The sequence below is a fragment of the Helobdella robusta genome (assembly GCF_000326865.2).
Source record: "Helobdella robusta unplaced genomic scaffold HELROscaffold_31, whole genome shotgun sequence".
Lineage (NCBI taxonomy): Eukaryota > Metazoa > Annelida > Clitellata > Rhynchobdellida > Glossiphoniidae > Helobdella > Helobdella robusta.
The window spans coordinates 1,534,007-1,556,862 of NW_008704544.1; the positions used below are offsets into that span (position 1 = coordinate 1,534,007).

General features: G+C 32.8%; 1 protein-coding gene across 1 annotated transcript; it reads left to right on the forward strand.

The window, feature by feature from the left end:
- Positions 1-534: 534 nt before the first annotated feature.
- HELRODRAFT_185714 (hypothetical protein) lies at positions 535-8,693 on the forward strand. Its single transcript, XM_009022378.1, has 22 exons — positions 535-684; positions 1,296-1,390; positions 1,616-1,752; positions 1,930-2,044; positions 2,344-2,395; positions 2,562-2,668; positions 2,818-2,881; positions 3,162-3,259; positions 3,457-3,558; positions 3,750-3,881; positions 4,133-4,248; positions 4,510-4,611; positions 4,803-4,928; positions 5,349-5,481; positions 5,765-5,878; positions 6,008-6,082; positions 6,608-6,712; positions 7,019-7,165; positions 7,314-7,439; positions 7,561-7,615; positions 7,769-7,885; positions 7,990-8,693. The coding sequence occupies exons 1-21, from the start codon at positions 564-566 to the stop codon at positions 7,867-7,869; spliced, it is 2,223 nt and encodes a 740-aa protein (XP_009020626.1). The 5' UTR covers positions 535-563; the 3' UTR covers positions 7,870-7,885; positions 7,990-8,693.
- Positions 8,694-22,856: the final 14,163 nt, after the last annotated feature.

Consider the following 22,856-nt stretch of genomic DNA (forward strand, 5'->3'; position numbering starts at 1 on the left):
TACGTTTACTTAATAGTTCTATTTAATTGTTCGTGTACTGTACAAACCAAGTCATTTAATTTTTTAATTTAATCTCAAACAACAGGCGTGCAACGCGTACATATACAACAACAATAAGCACGGTTACAATCGTTTCGGGTATATAGCACGCAATTCCGAAATGTTCTCAGGCTGAAGTTGCAGCATTCACAAGAGAGAGAAGATGAAGATGAAAGGAGAGAGTGTAGCGGAGATGGAGAGATAAGGAGGAGGAAGAGAGAGAGTAGGAGTGGAGATGCATGCATGCATGCATTCATCTAGATAATTCTGCATACGTGATTCAAGACATTTAGCCAGTCTCGCATAAAAATTATTGTTCTGCATGTAACTGTATATAATATCTCTCTTTTTTTGTCGTGTTGGCACGTTCATTCATTAGCTAATTAGTTGTGTAGATAATTAATTGGATAATTAATAAACAATTCTTTTTAATATTTATATTTTTAACAGAAAACCTTTTTATAGTGCCTTGCAGTAGATTTTTTTTACTTGGAATAATCAGTAGCAGTGTTAAATTTTTTTAAATGTCTACAAATCTTTGCAACGGTTTGTTGTTCAAGACAATCCTCGTCACGTTTGTGGTTTTTAACAGCATTCAATACTCTACATCTCAGATTCAACAGTCTCAAGATAGCTTTAATAAGAGTAAGCATTTGTTTATTTTCCGTCATTATTCTTCTATTTTAATTTATTCAGTTTTAATTGAAATTAAATTAGGAATTAATTAAATGGCAAATTAACTGATGAATTTTTCATTTTGTCGACTCAGTAACTAAGAAGCGAGCGTAGTAAAAATTTAATTTTCAAATAAAATACCAAACATCAAATTAAGTGTATACTTCACATTACGTACACAACTTTCTACCTACGTGTATCCATTATGTACATCCAATACACATGTGCACGTGTGTGTATACATCCGTCTGTTAGCGTACATATGTGTATGGGACGGGATTCAGGACAGGGCAGATCCCGGCCATCCTTTAATAATGAGTATACACGGACGATTTTTAACTTTCTTATTCAACATTGGTTTGGATTAAAAAAAATTTTTAAACATTGGGTAATGAGGCCAAAAAATGTCACCAACTTTTTTTTACAAGAAATTTTTTGAAATTCCTGGTAAGTTAAAACTATACTTGGAATGGATAGTAGATCCGGCCCCACGTGCGTATGTATGTGCATGTGTATGTGTGTAAATAGATGTATATAAATGTGTGTACGCGTGTATCACATACATATATATTTATCTGCAGGTACAGACCTGTTGGTGTACACAGTAGCTACAGAAGAAAATGATGGTTTCAAGAGGTTCATGAATTCAGCTACAAAATTCAACTACAATGTGAAGGTGGGGTGTGATTTGTAAATTGTTTCGAATAAATGTAGATTCTTACTTATACATAGACCTGTAAAAAAGAACTGTAAATAAGGGGTTTGATTGTATCAAGTTTTGAAGTTGGCGCGCTTGTTGGCAGACACAAAAATCACAAAACGCTATCAAAATGGTGCTACAAAAACCAAACAAAAAACGTCTCAACATCAACAAACTTAGCAAAATTTTTTCCTCCAAAAGGTTTTAGGATTAGGAGAGAAGTGGAATGGAGGTGATGTGGCACGCGGTGTGGGGGGTGGGCAGAAGGTTCGACTGTTAAGGGAGGCCCTGGAACAGCACAAGTACAGTGGCAATCTGGTCATCATGTTTCTCGATAGGTACGTTTTTGGCTTTTCACAAATCTCTCTCTCTCTCTCTCTCTCTCTCTCTCTCTTTCTCTCTTATTTTATTTATTTTTTCTTCATTCTTATCGACTCACAAAGAGATAACTCAGTGTGATGTACTACTACTTACTACCTATACAAATTTTTCATCACAACACAACACACGCACAGTTACGATCTCGTCTTAACACTGGATTCAGCGAAGCTATTAGAGAGATTCGATAAGTTTCAAGTCAACGTCTTGTTCTCCGCTGAAGAGTTTTGCTGGCCGTCTGTAGAACTAGCCGTAAGTATTAGCTGTGTCTTTTTTTCATTAACATACTACAAAACTGCTACAAACCAAGATACTACAATACTACTAAAATGTTTTATAATAATACTAAAATACTGTATTAGCGCACACATTTTATTTAATTTGTTGAATATTGAATATTAAGTCCATAAAAAAAGCTAAATTTTGTACGTATGTAATAATTTTTTTGGTAAAATGTCATGAGTTTAGTAAGTTCTATTTTTATTTTGTCTTTTAAGTTTGTTAAAAATGGTATAGAATCGTTCTAACGGTGATTTTAATTTGGCATGTAGGCATCCTACCCTGAGGTTGGCCCAAATGAAAAAAGATTCCTCAATTCTGGAGGTTTTATTTTCGATTGATTTCATTTTTTTTTGTCCGTGTTTATAATTTTTCAATTTGAAAAAGCTTTTCAATCATTTTTCACCCTTTCCTTATATATTCAATTAAACTAATTAATTAATTAACTAATTAATTGACTAATTAATTAATTAACTAATTAATTTTGAAGGTTTCATTGGACACGCGCCACAACTATACACAATCGTTAACAGATTTCCATTGCGGGACGACGACGACGATCAACTTTTTTATACGAACGTTTTCCTGGCTGATCGAGTTAGGATACCTTCTTTACCTTATTTTGAATTGCTGTAACTGTTGTTGTTGTTGTTGATATTATTATTGTTGTCATTATTGTTGTCATCGTTGTTTTTGTTGTCGTTGTTGTTTTAGTAACCCTTTATATTCCATTTAATTTGTCGTAGGAAAAGCTGAACATCGCTCTAGATACACACAGCCTAATTTTTCAAAATCTCAACGGAGCCCTTGGTTAGACACGACTGAAATTAACTTTAAATTAAATTTATATAACTTTATTTCATAAGAAATTCAGATAAGAAATAAAAGATTGAATGAATAATTAATAATATATAAAAACAAATAATCTATTTTATATATATTTATTAATGGTTTCAAACAATCATCGAATCGAATTTAGACCAATTTTGTAAAAGTTAGTTTATTTTATATTAATTTATTAATCCATCCACTTTAAACAAACCGAAAAAAGTTTCTTTCCTAAAAAAATTATTTTAAAACTTTCAAAAAGATGATGTGTCGGTGAATTTTGAGACGGACAGCACCTACCTCTACAACCACCTCACCAACACGGTGCCTGCCGTTGTCCATGGCAATGGACCAATCAAGGTACCCTTTGTCTTTAATGGACTGTCTGGGATAGAGTCGTTGGTATTTGTTTAATATTCCAAAGATGTAACTACCGTCAATGGATTCGATTGAGTGATCGTGGAAAAATGTAGTTTTTGGATATGTGGGCGAATTTACTACGTACTCACAGACGCACGCACGCACGCACACACACACACGCACGTACGCACACACAGGCTGCTTTCAACAGTCTTACTAGTTACATAACCAACCAATGGACCATCAACAAAGGCTGCGTGCATTGCAATATTGATACCAGGTCACTAAAAAATGTCAACGTATGTTTACTTGGATGATTATTTGACCTAAATATATATGTTAATTCATTAACTTGACCCAGTTATAATAGTAGCTGCAGTACTAGCAGTAGTGGTAGCAGCAGTGGTAGCAATAGCAGTGGCTGTAACAGTAGAAGTAGTAGAAGAAGCAGCAGCAGCAGCAGCAATAGATTTAATAACTCTTATTTCAGCCATCAGAGTACCCGAAAATATTTGTGGGCATCTACATCGAGAAAGTAATGCCGTTTGTCGAGGACTTCCTTGAAAGATTTCATAACTTGACCTACCCCAAAGATAAAATAGACGTTTATATACACTACTTTGTTAGTTGTTTGTCTGTTTGTCTGTCTGTCTGGTTGGTTGGTCGGTCGGTCGGTCGGTCGGCTAGATGATTGATTGATTGGCTGGCTCATTGATTCACGTTCACTTACTCAAATCTAAAATTGAACATTAGTTGATCTAACTCGAAAATTTGATAATTGATTTAATAATAATTTTAATATTAATCGACTAAAATTTATTTGATTATTAATTAATAATTATTATATAATTAGTTAAAGATATTTTTTTTCAGGACCAATTCCACGTTAAAGTAGTTGAGAAGTTCATATCAGATCATGGTGATGAGTACAAATCCGTCGAAGTGCAATCGAGCGAGATGCCAGAGTATGAAGCCCGAAAATATGGATTGTATGTTTTGTTTGTTTGTTTGTTTGCTTATTTCTTTGTACGTTTGCATGTATGTATGTTTGTTTGTTTGTTGTTGTATGACTTTGTTTAACATCACCAAGTTTGCTCAATTACTAATTGGGTTGGTATTTTGCAATTAAAAAAGTCATTTTCACATTATTCGGTTACATTTTTATCAAATTTTTTCTTCTATCATTCCCATGAACATCATTATCATCGTCACCAACGACATCATCATCGTCATCATCATCATCACGATAGTGAGCAGTGCATGAAGATGAACTGCGAGTACTTCTTCTCGTTGGACGCTGAAGCCCACATTGAAAAACTCGACCTCATAGAGATGCTTATCGAAAGGAACAGGTTATGACGATGACGATGATGATGACGATGATGACGTCAAATAACGATGATGATACTGATGTTGATAATAATGATGATGATGTGAATGATGATGATGATGATGTTGCAGTTACTCATGCACTTATTTATTTAGTGACAGTAGTCATCATCATCATCGCAATCGTCATCATCAACATCCTCATCATGATCAGGTCTTTAGTTTCACCCATGCTGGGCAGGCCCTTCAAGATGTGGACCAATTTCTGGGGGGCGGTCAACTCTGATGGCTACTACAAACGATCCGACGACTATGCAAGTCTGGTGCTCCGGGAGAGAAAGTAAGTAGAAGTAAGAGTAGTAGTAGCAGTAGTGGTAGCAGCAGCTGCAGCAGCAGTAGTCGTAATAATAGTAGTAGTGGCAGAAGTAGTAGTAGGAGTTGTTTTAATTGTGGTAGCAGCTAAAGCAGTAGTAGTAATAGTTAGTAGTAGCAAAAGTAGTAGTAGGAGTTGTTTTAGTTGTTGTAGTAGCAGAAGCAGCAGTAGTAGAAGTATTAATAATAGTAGCAGAAGTAGTAGTAGAAGTTGTTTTAATTGTTGTAGTAGAAGCAGCAGAAGTAGTAGCAGTAGTAGTATGTATCTCGATTATATTCATTGAAACATTTGATGATTGATTAACTGGTCCTGAAGTTGACTAACAGAATAAGTAATGAAATAGCCGATTGGTTAACTGACCAACCAATCAAAATATTCGCCCTTCAGGGGTTTATGGAACGTTCCATACGTCACTAACGTTTACCTGTTACAAGCGCGCCACCTGCCATCAGTGGTCAACTTCGAATGGCCTGAGGGTGTTGACCTTGATGTAGCCATCTGTGAAGAGTTCAGAAATAAAGTGAGTGAAAATAGTTGAAGTAGTAGCGTGTTGGTGGTAGTAATAGTTGATGTAGTAGTAATGGTAGTAGTGGTAGTAGTAGTAGGGGTAGTAGTAGTTCAGACATGAGGGGCTGATGGTTGCTACGATAATGAATATGATGATAAACGAGATGATAGAACCTACACACACACACACAAACAAACAGATACACACATACACATACATACATACATACACACATACATACACACATACATACATACATACATACACACACACACACACGAACAACCAACAACAGTATATTTTCATGTACGTGGACAATTTTGACCACTATGGCCACCTGGTTAATAACGACGACTTCGAAACTGACCATCTCAACAACGATCTATATGCCATATTCTCTAACCCATACGTGCGTTTTAACTGTCCATCATTTATTTAATCGGCCATTAAACCAAACAATCAATCAGTTAAATATTAATTGAATATTGAATCAACCAACTAATCAGCCAATCAATCAACCATTCAATAAATCGAACAGACTTGGGAGAAGAAATACATTGATCCAGAGTATTACATCTTCTTGCACAATAAAACATTTAAAGAATTTCTAACCGTTGGTTTTTGATTGATGGTTAAACAGCTAAATGAATGAATGAATGAATGATTGATTGATAGATTGATTGAATGGATGATTAACTGGTTAATTGATTGATTAGTTGGGTAATTAACTAATTAAATGATTAAATAGTCGATTAATTTAATTATTTATTAATAATTTAAACTCAGTTTTATTTTGAAAATTGATAAATAAACCAGCCATTAAAAAATTCTAAAGTTAAACATACAACTAACCAGCCACGCAATTACTCAAAAATCAACCAGCCGATCTTTCACTTGACCAATCAATCAACCAAAAAATTAACCAACCAACCAACTAACTAAACCATTAACCAATAAACCATCCAACCAATTAACCAATAAACCATCCAACCAATAAACCATCCAATCAATCAACCAACCAACCAATCAGCCAATAAACCATCCAATCAATCAACCAACCAACCAATAAACCATCCAATCAACCCACCAACCAACCAGTCAACCAATAAACCATCCAATCAATCCACCAACCAATCAGCCCTGTCCAGACGTTTTCTGGTTTCCAATAGTTACTCACCGATTTTGTGATGACCTGATCAGCGAGATGGAAAATTTTGGACAGTGGTCTGGGGGAAAAAATGAGGTACTGATGATGATGATGATGACGACGACGATTGTGATGATGATGATGATTGTGAAGATGGGTGATGATGATGATTGTGAGGATGAGGATTTTGATGATGATGATAAACATATATAAATAGTGATAATGATGATGATAGAGTACTGGCAATGATGATGACAACCGGTGAAGAAGATTGTGATGATGGTGATATACATATAATGATGGTGGCAATGACGTAATAATAATGATGTTGATACAATGATGACCAACCAATCAACGACGGGGATAACGATGATGACCAACCAATCAACGAACTGACCGCAGGACCACAGGCTTCAGGGGGGCTACGAGAACGTGCCAACAGTCGACATCCACACAAATCAGATAAACTGGGAGAGACATTGGTTGCATTTTCTCAAAACGTACGTCGCCCCGCTGAATCAACGTGCTTTCGAAGGATACTACACTGAGGTCTGTCGGTCTTTTGTTTGTTTTTGTTTGTATTTTGTTTGTATTTTTTTGTTTTTTGATTGATTTATTAAGTATTTTTGGTCAAATGATTGATCTCTTAATGTTTAATCATGCAGTAAATCAATCAAATAAATAACTGACCAATCAGAGTCGAGCTATAATGAACTTTGTGGTGAGGTACCGCCCAGATGAGCAGGATAGATTGAGGCCTCATTCCGATTCGTCAACGTTCACCGTCAACATTGCCCTCAACACACCCGGGGTGGATTATCAGGTAGCTCTCTCTTCTGATTGGATGCTATATATAATTTATCTAATTGTTTAGTTTTACGATTGGTCGATTGAAAATTTAATGCACTATTATTCAACCAATCAAATCACGTTTTGATTGGCAGGGAGGTGGTGTCAGGATGGTTCGCTACGATTGCGCTGTCACCCAATTAAAGAAAGGTGAAATATTATTTTTTAATTACTAAAAATGATTGTACGAACGCACGTATACAAACGCATAAACAAATACGCCACAGACACACAAACATAGATCCGCAGGCCTATAAACACACAAAAACAAACAACTTCACGCACAAACACATACATACAAAGGTTGGATGTTGATGTTTCCTGGCCGGCTGACTCACCAGCACGAGGGCCTCCAAGTGACGGGGGGCACTCGATACATCATGGTCTCATTTGTCGACCCTTAACTTCTTCTCCACACGCTTTTACACACACACCACACACACCACACACACCTATATAAACACACACTAACACACACACACCCATATATATACAACATACACATACATACATACGTATCTTCTTACATACATATACACATACATACGTACGTACGTACATACATACATACATACATTCATTCATACATACATACATACATACATACATACATACATACATACATACATACATACATACATACATACATACATACATACATACATACATACATACATGCATACTAACATATTATGTTCTCATGTATAAAAATTTTTTTATACATGAATTGTAGTCCTATGTAAACACATAAACGAACATTAGATTTGTATTTAACCAACATTTTATATTCAGTTTTACCTTTTTTTTTCACAAATTTTTTCATATGTATTTAAGAATATTCATTATATTTTAAAATTTCAAATTCGTTTTTGATCGTTAATCATAAAAATAAATATCTATGTATCTATATGTATCTATGTTTAATTACAATTTTAGGATTAATAGCCCACTATCATGTTTCATTTTCAGAGATAATAAACTTATTCAGACAGATTTTGTTTTTTTTTATTATAATTCTAGATACTTTTAAACACTTCTTTAAAAAAATTATACAAACACAAAATTATACAAACACAAAATTATACAAACATACAAACAAAATACATGGAAACGTCCGAACGTAAAATAACTACTACATATCTAATAAAAATTGATGAAACATTCGTACATTATCACTCGATAAAGACATACATACAAACATACATACGTACAAACATACAAAACAAACATAAACATACAAACATAAACATACATACAAACAAACACACAAAGGATGGATGTTAATGCACCCTGGCAAGTTGACCCACCATCACGAGGGTTTACCCGTTCTACAGGGCAGCAGATACATCATGGTGTCATTCGTCGATCCTTGAATTACCATCCTTCCTAATTAATTATTTAATTAAATATTTAATCGATTGACTAATTAATTGATTGATTGGTTGATTGATTGATTGATTCGTTTATCCATTCAATCATTTGTTCTTTTGTTTGTTTCTTCACTCATTCGTTCATTTTTTCCAACTTGTGTTAAGTGCGTACCTACATAGCTAGTTTAGTTAATATAAACAAAGTATTATTTCGTTCAATTGTATCATTTTCAACTGTATATCATTAGTTGTATCATTTAAATGTATCATTTTATTTTATCATTTCATTGTATACAATTTACATTATTGTATCATTTCATTCATTGTATACCATTTACATTATTGTATCATTTCATTGTGTATCATTTACACTATTGTATCATTTCATTGTGTATCATTTACCTTATTGTATCATTTACCATATTGTATCATTTCATTATATATAATTCATTATTGTATAATTTTGTGGTATCATTTTTATTGTATATCATTCTATTATTGTATCATTTTATGGTATCATTTGATTGTATTTTTATATGTAAGATGTTTTTTTTTAATTTTTTATTTGTTCAATGCAAAAAAATAGTTTGTACGTTTCTTTAACTAGCTTACAAATTGTTAAGGATGTATGAAAATTAAGAATCCGATGAATGGATGAATGGATGAATGAATGAATAAACGAATGGATGAATGAATAAATAAATAAATGTGTAAGTAAATGAATGAATGAGTGAAATGGTAGGTTGGCTAATAAGCTAGTTATGAAAATGGACTTGCATATAAAATTATTTTTACTACAATAATAAAAAATTGCTTTGGACCATAACTTAATTAATCAATGAATGTTATTTTTGTCAAAAAAACTGTTGAAAAGTGTGTCTGTTGATTTGAAAAAATAACTTTTTATTCAACATGCTTTAGAGGCAAAACTAAATTCACACAAAAACATTTTCAGACACATTAAGCGTTGTCTGCAATTTTTAAATGAAAAAAGTCATTATTTGTTGAAAATATGTGTCTCTGTAGAAGTAACAGTAATTGTTTGCACACTAGCAGTAGTAGTGATGTATTGTAGTAGTTGTAGTAGCGTTGTTGGCCACAGTAATAATTTTGATAACAATCTTTAGGCACTGTAGTAAAATTTTTGGCACATGAAAATGGCGGTAATGTAATTAACAGTGGTATTATATTTTAAAATGTCATTTTTGAATAGTAGTAGTAGTAGCAATAATGGCCACACTAACCGTCGCAGTTGTTATTGCAGTGGCGTTTGTAGCCACGGAAATACTGATTAAGTATTTTACATTTCTTGTTTAGTATGTAGTATTTAGAATTTTTGCCATCCAGACAGCCAGGCGTTACTGAGACAAAAGTTTTTTTTTCTCAAAAGAGAAAAGAGGAAAAGTATTAAAAGAATTTAAATTTAATAACGGCCGTCCAATTTATGTGGATGGGTTAATTGGATTTATGTGGCTAGTTGTGATCGTATATAAAAGGTCATTTTACTTTTTGTCTGTCAGTGTGTACTTGCCTGTGTTTGTTTGTGTGGCTGTGTGAATTTTTGGATGTTTGTTTGTGTGTGTGTGTTTGTCTGTGTGAATTTGTCGGTGTTTGTTTGTGTGTGTTTGTCTGTGTGAATTTGTCTGTGTTTGTTTGTGTTTGTTTGTCTGTGGGTCTGTGTGTGTGTTTGTGCTTATTTGACTTTTTTAACGTTTGAGAAGCATTTAAAATCATTCGTTTTTTTAATTTTTCAATTATCTGTGTATGTCTGTTTGTGTCTATGTGTGTGTGTGTGTCTGTGCGTATGCGCGTCTGTAATTCGAAATGTTAAAAAGAATTTTCCAACGCGTGGTTGCTTCATTTCCCGTTTTTCTTAGTAGTAGATGGCTGGAAGTTTTTGTCTTCAATTTTTTAAATTCGAATTTTTAGACGTTTAATTTTTTTTTAACTAAATTTGATGTTATAAATTATCGCCCAGATTTAAAATTAATTTTTTTTTCAAGTCTATCTCATCGGTCTGTGGAGAGTTGTGGCAGTATGTCGCTTGTATTAAGGTACGCGGTTGATTCGTTGATTGGTTGGTTGGCTGGCTGTTTGCTTGGCTAGTTGGTCGTTTAGTTGGTTGGTTAGATAGCTGAATGACCATTTCAATAATTGATTGGATTGATTGATTTATCTTCAGCGATAGGTGGCAGGATGTTTGCAATTAATTTTGATCGGCTTCGAGTGTAATGAAACGCATTCCTGGGCTGCTAGTTCAGCTGCAAAAACAACAATAATAATAAGAACTACCACCGCTACTACTGCTACTGCTGTTGCTACTGCTACTTCTACTACTACAGCAGCTGAAACAACAACGAAAAATGTTGCTAACGATGGTTCCAGAAGAGTCATCGTTTCAAATGTTGGTGGTGATATATGCGTGGTAATTTCAAATCGGAAGCGACTTCACATATAACTAAAAAAGAAATGACACAAGTTGTTTTTCCAACATTAATTCAAAACAATAACAACAACAACAACAACAACCAATTGTTACTGATACCCATAGCAGTCGAGCAATTACTAATGAATTACTACAGCCGTTTATACTGCTACTGATGATGCTAGTAGGCTGATAAATATGCCACTTTTATACTAGGCATACGAAAGGGGATTATTAAAAAAGTAATATTGCATTGCAGTGCATGGGACCAGTATTCGTAGTAATAGAATGTTTTATTGTGTGTGTGTAGTTTTTGAAAAATCAATAAGGTTGTATTCCTTCTCTCGCCATTTCCTCTTCCTCATTCCATTCATCATTTTTTTCTCTTTTATTTTTCAATTTATTTGTTTATTCGTTTTTTTCCATTTTAGGGAAAATTTTTTTTTCATTTTTTTTTCGAGTTGTTGTTTTTGATTTAACATTAATTAAATCATTAGTCATCATCATTCAATCATATTTTTATTTTTTTCATTTTTCATTCATCATCCTTTCACTCACTCACTCGCTCACTCACTCACTCACCCACTCGCTCATTCACTCACTCACTCGCTCACTCGCTCATTCACTCACTCACTCGCTCACTCGCTCATTCACTCACTCACTCGCTCACTCGTCTTTTATACTGAAAAGAATTCAATGCTTGATCGATTTTGTCTCTTTTTATAGATGCGTACCCACACACGTTTGTACACGCATCAGAAACTGGCTTGCTTGTACGCTTTTGTACATTCGAAACCTAATTATGTACACACTACACGTTGGCTTTTTGTATTCTCTACACCGGCTTACGTACACTCTACCTACTTATATATACACCATACAGATTTTTCTAGACCCCGTCTCTACCAACTTATGTAGAGTCAACTATCAGTACATACCTATTTAAATGACGTCCAAACCAACTGATGATGTACTTTTCCAGTGACTTGTGTACATTTCATGTACTGACTTATGTACACTTTATAATGAGATACGTATGCATTTATGTACGTGTTATGTGTATGGTTGGAGAGCTGATACGGACAGTATACTATTGTTTTTACACACACATCCATGTTAAAAAACTTTTTAGGACTTTGGCGAGGGAGAAATTAAACTTCTGTAAATGTGGCTACCGCCAAGAAAACATAGAAAAGGCGTATCAAAGGTGGGAAAATAATCTACTTCTAATGGAGGCAAATAGAGGAAATTGTTTTTTTTTCCAAATTATTATAATAGTTTTATAAATTTTTGAAAATTCTAAATTTTTAAATTTAATAAAAATAAGAATAAACTGGTTTAATAATGATTATTAAAATATTCAATAACTAATTAATTGTCCCGTCACATAACCATTCAAGCAAGTACACACGCTGCATCTTATTTCCCAATGCATTCTCAATACAACGAACACATACAAACAATCATACATACACATACATACATACAAAGAATACACATACATATATACAAAGAATATACATGCACACACACTAAACACACACACTTACATAGTACACTATACATATGTACAAAGTACATATACACAAAGTTAAACTTGAAAAGCGGCTTAGAGCCGTCACATGTAAACCCTACACACACACACACGCAAACACACACACAAACACACCACACACACACACACACACATGTATATATATATATATAGTTATATAAAAATATATATTTATATTTATTTGTAGTTATTTAAGAATACTTTAATACGGTTTTATACAGTGTATTTAAAAAAATGGGTATGAAATATAATGACAACGATGATGATGATGATGAGGATGTGTGTGTGTGTGTGTGTGTGTGTGGGTGCGTATTTGTGTGTGCCTGTGTGTGTGTGTAGGTAGGTAGGTATGGTATATAAAAAGAAGGTAATAATTTAAAAATATTGAATGATAAATTCTTAGTGCGTTATCATTATAAACCTCTTATACATTAATAATGTAGTAGGTACATACAAAACGGTCGCTGTTTATGCCATAATTAGTGTCACCAGTGACGCTGTTGATGTCATAGCTGCTGTTTTTTCTCGTCGCTGTATATATTGATGTCATTGTTTTAATTGTAGTTGTTGTAATTAATGTCAACGAGATTCTCTATTGGCAGTTTTCATCTAAAACAAGAAACAATTTTATTCTCGCTATTATCGTCTATGGAAAAATTTTGTAACGGTTGTCAATAAAGTTTTTATCGTGCCGGGATTTCGTTGGTAGTCAGTCATCTTCATCATCGTCGTCATCATCATCATTATTATCATTAATATCATCTTCAAATTAGTCATCATCAGTACTACCATCATAATCAGTACCACCATCGTCGTCGTCGTCATCACCGTTGACATGGTATTTCATTCGAGCCAATTTATTTTCCAAACTCAGCTGTTCACAAGATCTCAATCACACGCACGCACACACACACACACCACATACACACACGCACATTCACACACGCATACACGCACACACACGCGCGTAAGAACAACAACCATTAATTTAATTTTATCACCATAGTTCATACGGTAACGCGTTGCATGACGAAAAAACGCATCACCAAAGTATTATAATGGAATTTATCTGGATAAACCCCATTAAAATTAGCATCAGTGTTTCTCTACGATGTGAAAAAGATACATATGAATTGAAACGAAACGAAACGAAACGAAATTACATACATCCATACATACATACCTACCTACCTACCTACCTACACACACACACACACACACAAACACACATACACACACACACACACACACACAGATATACATACCTACCTACATACCTACATACAAATTTGCTGAATAAACTAATTATTGAATTGAATTAAATACTTAAATACGTACATACATACATAGACACACGCACATATATACATACAGACATGCACACGTACACGCATACAAACATACAGTCAACTTAACAAACATGAAAAAATTTGTTAATAATACTGAAAGACTGAAGAAATGATTGAATGAAATATTTAATAAATGAAGGAAGAGATGAATAAATGAATGTATGAATGAATGGATGAATGAATGGATGAACGAATGAATAAATGAATGGATGAAGGGATGAATGATTAAATGAGTGAATTTTAGGTAATAATGCTTGTTTACAATGAAAGCATGATGTGGCCATAAAAGAGGGAGAATGAATGTGTTGTTAAATGCGTTGCAATGAATAACAATAACTCGAGATGTTTGACTCTTAAAAATGTCTCTATGTGCGCTTGTCTGTGTTTGTGGGGTTGTACGTGTGTGTGTATGTGTGGTTGCATGTGTGTGTATTTTTATGTGTTTCCATGTGTGTGTGAGTGTGTTTGTATGTAAGTAAGCATTGTGTATGAAAATATATACAAAAAGCATAAAAAATACAAGTATGCAAACACAAACATACTAGCATACAAATAAACAAACAGACAAACATACAAATATATAAATATACAAACATACAAACATGCTAACAGGACGTAAGGCGTGATCAATGGTAAAGAATGCCTAAGTGACGAAAACAAAATAATTGCGTCAAAATGGGTTCAAGCATATGTATTTCATACTCATGCATGTATATATGTATGTATGTATGTATGTAGGTATGTATGTATGTATGTATGTATGTATGTATGTATGTATGTATGTATGTATGTATGTATGTTTGTATGTATGTATGTATGTATGTATGTATGTATGTATGTATGTATGTATGTATGTTTGTATGTATGTATGTATGTATGTATGTATGTATGTATGTATGTATGTATGTATGTATGTATGTATGTATGTTTGTATGTATGTATGTATGTATGTTTGTATGTATGTATGTATGTATGTATGTATGTATGTATGTATGTATGTATGTATGTATGTATGTATGTATGTATGTATGTATGTATGTATGTATGTATGTATATAGTTTTTATATATTTATTTACTATGAAATCTACTATTCATGTCGTTCTATATGTTGCTTAAATATATAGATAACTATGTAATGTCTATCCTGTGTTTTTCTGGATAGATACCAAACATTGTTATACATAAACCGTGAACCATCGTACTAACATCTAACACCTGTTTTGCTAACATAGTTGAGTCTGTTAATTTACTAACAACTAACATCTAACATGCCTCTCATAGATCATTTGGGGAAAATTTTTATTATTTGCTGAAAAACTTTTGTACGAACATAGAACATTTCTGTTTAGGTGGCCATACTAGATGAATTTTTTATAAATTCTATTATGGTCATCCTGTTTTCTTTTAATTTTTAATTTTGAGAAGCAAATAAAATTTCGTTTCGTTTCGTATGTATGTATGTATGTATGTATGTATGTATGTATGTATGTATGTATGTATGTATGTATGTATGTATGTATGCATGCATGCATGTATGTATTTATGTATGTATGTATGTATGTATGTATGTATGTATGTATGTATGTATGTATGTATGTATGTATGTATTATTATAATTATCAAAAGATTAATCTAACGCTAGTAAGTTAAAATTCAAAAGCGCCATCAAAAAATGAAATAACACAAAATTAAACATAAGAATAAATGTATGTATGTATATATATATATATATATATATATATATATATATGTATGTATTTATTTATGAATGTATTTGTTTATGTATGTTTGTTTGTTTGTATGTCGGTATATGTGTATGTGTAGGTATGTGTATGTATGTATACAAAAGTATAAACAACAAATTATAGTCATAGATAATATTTTCTTTCTACAGGAGTTTTTTAAATCATAATTTCTTTTTTGACTTTTTCAAATGAAGCAGGCTCTGTTGATGTTGAAGATCATTAATTTTTATATAAAAATTTGTGTGGACATTTAATTATTATTTGCGCAAATACACACACACACACTCACACGTACACACACAACACAACACAAACAAACACGTGTTTATATGTGTGTATGTGAGAATGTGTGTATGTCATCTTCGTGGATTTTATAAGAAATGCCAGATTCCCAAATTGGTTATATGGCAAACATTAGCTAAAATTAAAACCAATGTCAATAACAAATACTATTATTTTATTACATACACACACACATACTCTCACACACTCACACATACACACACATACTCTCACACACATCTACACACACACACACACATACTAACACGCACACGAACAAGCACAAAAACGTGTTACAGTGTGCGCATACAGATAGACAGGATTGAATTTATGGTGGAGCGGGCTTTCGCAATAATACATCAGATAAGGGAACAGGAATTGTATGTGTGTATGTGTATATATATGTGTGTGTGTGTATGTATGTATGCGTATAAATATATGTATGTATGTATGTGTACACCTGTGTATGATGAATGTATGCACTCATTACAATAATCACTGATAATTAGATCGTCTGCCCTACCATCATCACCATCGTCATCGTCGTCGTTGTCGTCATCATCATCATCATTATCACCATCATCGCCATCACCATATAATCCATCAATGTCTTTTGCAACAACGTTATCACCACAATCGCCAATATCTTCAATCGGATAATTTTAACGTAAGGAAGATTTCGATGATAAAGACGATGACGAGATGACGACGATGATGATGATTGAGATTTGATAACCATGATAGTGATCTTGTTAACTATTATGATTATGATAACGGTTTTTCAAGACAGAGTAGTGCCGGTAATAAACAACATCAACAGCCTCAATTTCAACACCCTCAACACTAAAACTAACATATTCAACAACAACAACAACGCCAACAACAACATTAACAACAACACTAACATCAACAACAACGCCAACATCAACATCAACAACAACATAAACTCATGTTGGCATTAGACGGTCGATTGCTTGTTGGTTTGGCAGGAGACGCCAGCAAAAGATTCCTGCTTAGATTCCGTATAATACATGCGCGTACGAAAAAATACCCACCATTGTGTACAAAAATTCGCGTACACTGATTGTATACATTTTGAGTTTTTTAATCTCAAATACAGACATGTACACTTTTGCACTATTTAATATCAAAAAACACTCCTGCATCTACTTCTACTACTACTACCACCTCTGCTAGTACTACTACTACTGTCGCTACTGTTGCGACCACTACAATTGCTGCTGCTACTTCTACTACTACTACTGCTAATTCTATCTGAAAAGCATGCATAAAATGTGTACTATGGTTATTGTCACTAAATAAACAGACAATGTGTGAACACTTAAATTGATCTACAGTATGTTTGATGAACAAACATACGAACAAACATACACGCATGCTTACAAACAAACAAACAAACACACAAACATGCATACAACGTACGTTTATAAATACAAACATTCAAACAAACATACAAACGCACGCACTCAGGCCAACTATCATTTATAAGCAGAACATTAATTTTGTTTTTTATTTTTCATTCGACAAAACATCCACAAAAATTTAAACATTCATTTCATACACAGACACACACACACACACGCACACACACATACATACTCATACACACTCATATACAAAAATACTATCGTTTTATGCACAAGTATCAAACTCATAATGCACTCGGTTGTATATCGAATGATATGAGTTGCATACAAAATTATGTTCACATGTAGGAATGATGAGACCGAACATTTATTTTTAGAAAAATACAATGCATTTGTATATCCATCCATACACCATACATAAACACACACACACACACACACACACACACACACACACACACACACACATACATACATACATACATACATGCATACATACATGCATATATACATACATACATACATACATACATACATACATACATACATACATACATACATACATACATACATACATACATACATTCATATATATATTCGTACATACAAACGTACATACATACATGCATCTGTATAATTGTATGTAGGTAAAGCGCATGTCACAGTCTACATACTATATTTAGAATCATTATCTAAATCTCATCATTATATTTGAAATTAGAATTTAAAAAAGTACAATTTAATAAATAAATAAAATAAATATTAATAACTTCATTTTTTTTTAAATTTTTAATAAAAATATCAGACAAATTGTTATTTTTATTATTAAAGAATTGTTTTCTGACTGATAATTTTATTTTCAAATGAATATTTAGCAAAATCTCCGATTATGACACACAGATAAGGTCAACTATGTTTTTATATAGTAGTAGTAGTGAATATATTTATATAAGTATTAAATACTTGCGAATTAATTAAATAATTTAAATAATTATTTTAATATTTAAAAATGTTTCCATCAAATTAATTCGCTTAACTTACGCTTAATTTAATTGTTTCTATTTAGTACGATATTTTTGGTAAGGTGAGTCTACGAGAATGATGATGGTGATGATGAATGAGTCAAAATGATGATGATGATGAAGAAGAAGATGATGATAATGACGATGACGACGATGATTAACTCAAAATGATAACTCTGATATCTCTCGATATATTTAATTGAATTGAGGATTATGATGATAATAAATAGAACTAAAATGATGATTAATAATAATAGCACTGCTACAACAACAACAACAACAACAACAACAACTAATACTACTACTACTACTACTACTACTACTACTACTACTACTACTACTACTACTACTACTACTACTACTACTACTACTACTACTACCACTATTATGATGATGATGACGACGACGACGATGATGAAATTGATTGCTATGATGACGATAAATGGACTATGAAAAACATATTTAGCCGTTAAACGCACTTGCACAGCACAATAACATTGAATTCGCAATCTAAGTATCTATTCACATCCATATCTTCGTACCTATCTATTTGAATGTATCTTTATGTATGTATCTTTTAGTATCTATAGTATATATATATCTGTAGGTATATATCTATATGTATGTATCTTGAAGTTTATATAGGTATTTATTTTTATGAACATTGAATTCGTAATTTATCTATATATATATATATATATATATATACATATCTATATGTATCTATATATATGCATCTATATGTATGTATCTGAATGTTTCTGTATGAATGTATATGTCTAAATATGATATGAGATATTTTAGTTATGGTGATGATCACAATGTAGATTAGAATGGTGATAATGATAATGATGAGGATGATAACGACTATGAGGATGATGACGACTATGATGATGATGATGATGATGATGAATAATGAAAACAATTTTACTTTGTTGGTAGGTGTTTAAATAAGTTCAGTGAGCTATGTTATATTTCCCCTATGTTAATCTAGAGTTGTCGTTGCATTGTTGTTACAGAGAGAATGGTGATGACGACAATAATGATGACGTCATTAACAAAGTTGGCAATGATGACGTAGATGAAAATTACGAGGACGATGACAAAGATGATGGGAAAATGATGATGATGATGTTGCCGACGACGAAGATGATGACGAACACTATGACGGATAAGGAAGAAGAAGAAGATGATGACGACGACGATGATGATGATTAATGATGTGTAAAAAATAGAAAATTGAATTACGAAAAAATACAGATAAAATTTTCGCATTTTAGTTTATCGGTTTTATGTACTAGTTGACATTTTATTTGGTTATATATCTATTCGTTCGTTCATGCATCTATTTGTTTATTTGATTATTTTATTTGATTATTGATTCATTTTTTTTTTATTTACTTAAACGACATTTTGGCAAGAACTAGATGTAAATTTTATAACTATAGCCTAGTATTTTTATAACAGTTTAATAGTAGTAGTAGTAGTAGTAGTAGTAGTAGTAGTAGTAGTAGTAGTCGTAGTAGTAGTATTAGTAGCAGTAGTAGTAGTAGTAGCAGTAATAGTAGTAGAATAGCAGTAGTAGCAACAAAAATAAATAGTTGAGCATACATTGAAAAAGTTAAGTAGATGAATATTTACTCATTTTTACAGAATTAAAAATTACAGAAATAGCCCAGAAAGACTGCCAAAAATACCTGACAGTAGCGTGAAAGTTTGTAATTTTCCCTGGAGAAATGATAAATGCATTGAGTTTCTGCTGAACCTGTAACGTTGAATCAATCATTGCGTATCGCCGATGTTAATGTGCGCTTATAAAAATATCCACGCTTGTCGCCGCTTCTGCGTTCTACTTTCTATCATGACGAGTATTCAGGTATTTTTAAGGTATTTGCGTGTTGAATAATTATTGTACATACACACATACATACATGCACACATACATACATACACACATACATACCCACGTACGTACGTACATAAACACATACATACATACATACATACATAAACTCATATATACAGGAATACATGCATACACGTGGAAATACATACAAACATACGGATCAACAATTAGAAATATTTAACAAAACTTAGAAAAAACAAACATACAAACAAATAACACAACAAACAATGACAAACAAACAAACATTCATACAAAAGCAAATGTTATTAACGAAATGATATAATCTAAGCACGCTTGAATAAGCAAACATACGTAGAAAAAGAGAGAGAAAGAATGAGAGAAAGAAAGAAAGGGAAAAGTGTACAAAGAGAGAGAGAGAAGAGAGAGAGAGAGAGAGAGAGAGAAGCATACAAAAAATAAACAACATCCTTCCTTGCGTGATAAAAATAAACGATAGATACTAATTCAATAATAAAAACATAAAATATGTATACTCAAAATTTTTTGTATACATGCATATACACACACATACTTACGTAAACACATACACACACCCATACACATACATACATATATATACATACATAAACACAATTACACACATATTTAGACCTATAAAATATGAACCCATTTCAAAACTTGTTTTACCATAAAAGACAAAATGTGTAAAGCTGTTTGGTAGCATTTAAATGTTTAGACTTACACAAAATACAAACATACAAAAATATAGACAAACATATACAAACATGCAAACAAAAAATACAAACCGTCCAGTATACAGATATATATTTCAGAGCAGAACAAAAACACGAGCCACCGTATTAAGACACCTCGACGCACATAACACTCCAGATTGTAATCAAAATTTTATTGTTATGACGCCATTATGATGTCATCATGCAGTAATATAAAGAACTTAATAAAAGTGAAATTATACAGCGGCGTGTGTACGACGAGAGATTTGGCGCCATTCCGTCATCATCTTACCGTGTCGACACGTGCGCAAATTGGTGTACAAATAAATAAGTATACAAACGTATAAACGTATACAAACGTAAATGAGTGTGCGTGTATGTTTGTACATAAATTCTATACACGTATGGCACATTTCGGTGGTGTAACGGATAAGGTGCCTGTCACTGCTTTTGAAGGGGGTGGGTTCGTGATGCGTTGAATCTGGTGTCTCTGTTTGTTGCTGATATTTTGAAAAAAAAATATTAGAGAGAGAGAGAGAGAGAAAGAGAGAGAAAGAGAGATTTGATAAACGTGGACGAACATTTGAAACTTTTGTCTTTGAGTTCTGCAGTTTTGAGATTTCAATTGCTTAGAAAATGTATTTCTAAAAATGGTTGTCTGAAAACTATTTCATGCTTTGGTTGTAAGCAATTTTTTATAATAAAAAATTCGTTACGTCATCAAAATTTTTATCGAGGTGACGTTATAATTTAACCGTCATTCAACGTCACAGACACCTCATTTCGTGATATACATCGTCAGTGTCTTAATCTTTTATTATATAATATCATCAAAAAAATCATCGTTGTCCTCATCATCTAAACTCATCATCATCTTCGTCGTCGCCGTCGTCATCATCATCATCCTCCTCGTCATCATCATCACCCCCTCGTCATCATCATCATCCTCTTCTTCATCATCCTCATCATTTCTTTCTCATCAAAATGATGACTGCGGCCATAAGACGAGCATTTAATCACCGTCATTAATTTCTCAAGATAATGAAAATGTACATTTAGTTGCCATGTTACTTTTTTTGAATCGCCATCATCGCTTTCATTCTCATCATCCTTTTCTTCCTCTTCCTCATCATCATCATCATCATCATCATCGTCATCATCATCGTCGTCGTCTCAACATGCCTCCTTGTTACTTGAAAAAAATTTGCGCCACATAATTCTTGCGCATTCATCCACGTAATTTTTTGAGGTGTGTATGTATGTATGTGTGTATGTATGTGTGCGTGAGTGTGTGTGCGTATGTGTGCGTATGTGTGTGTGTCTGAATGTCTTTTAACTTACTTTGAATTTTCCTTGAATATTTCATTTATTTTTTGCATTTTCTCATTCTTTCTTTCGATCATTACTCCATTTCCTGGTCTACATGTGTGTTCATTTTTTTGTCCTTCTATTCATTTTTTCATTTATTTAAGTACATTCACCATCGTCATCATCGTCATCATCGTCGTCATCATCGTCATCCTCATCGTCATCATCATCGTCATCATCTTCGTCATCATCTTCGTCATCATTTTTTTAATCCTTCCAACAAAATCTTCCTACTTTCTCTTTGCAAAGTCAGTCCCTTCCTCCGTTCACTAACTTCGTGCCTGT

Bases quoted from the DNA above. Each gene is read 5' to 3' on its own strand.
- HELRODRAFT_185714 (XM_009022378.1), top strand. From the start codon at position 564: ATGTCTACAAATCTTTGCAACGGTTTGTTGTTCAAGACAATCCTCGTC. The intron at 1,753-1,929 runs GTACGTTTTTGG...ACACACGCACAG, and splicing joins GTCATCATGTTTCTCGATAG to TTACGATCTCGTCTTAACAC. The intron at 4,249-4,509 runs GTATGTTTTGTT...TCATCACGATAG, and splicing joins GAAGCCCGAAAATATGGATT to TGAGCAGTGCATGAAGATGA.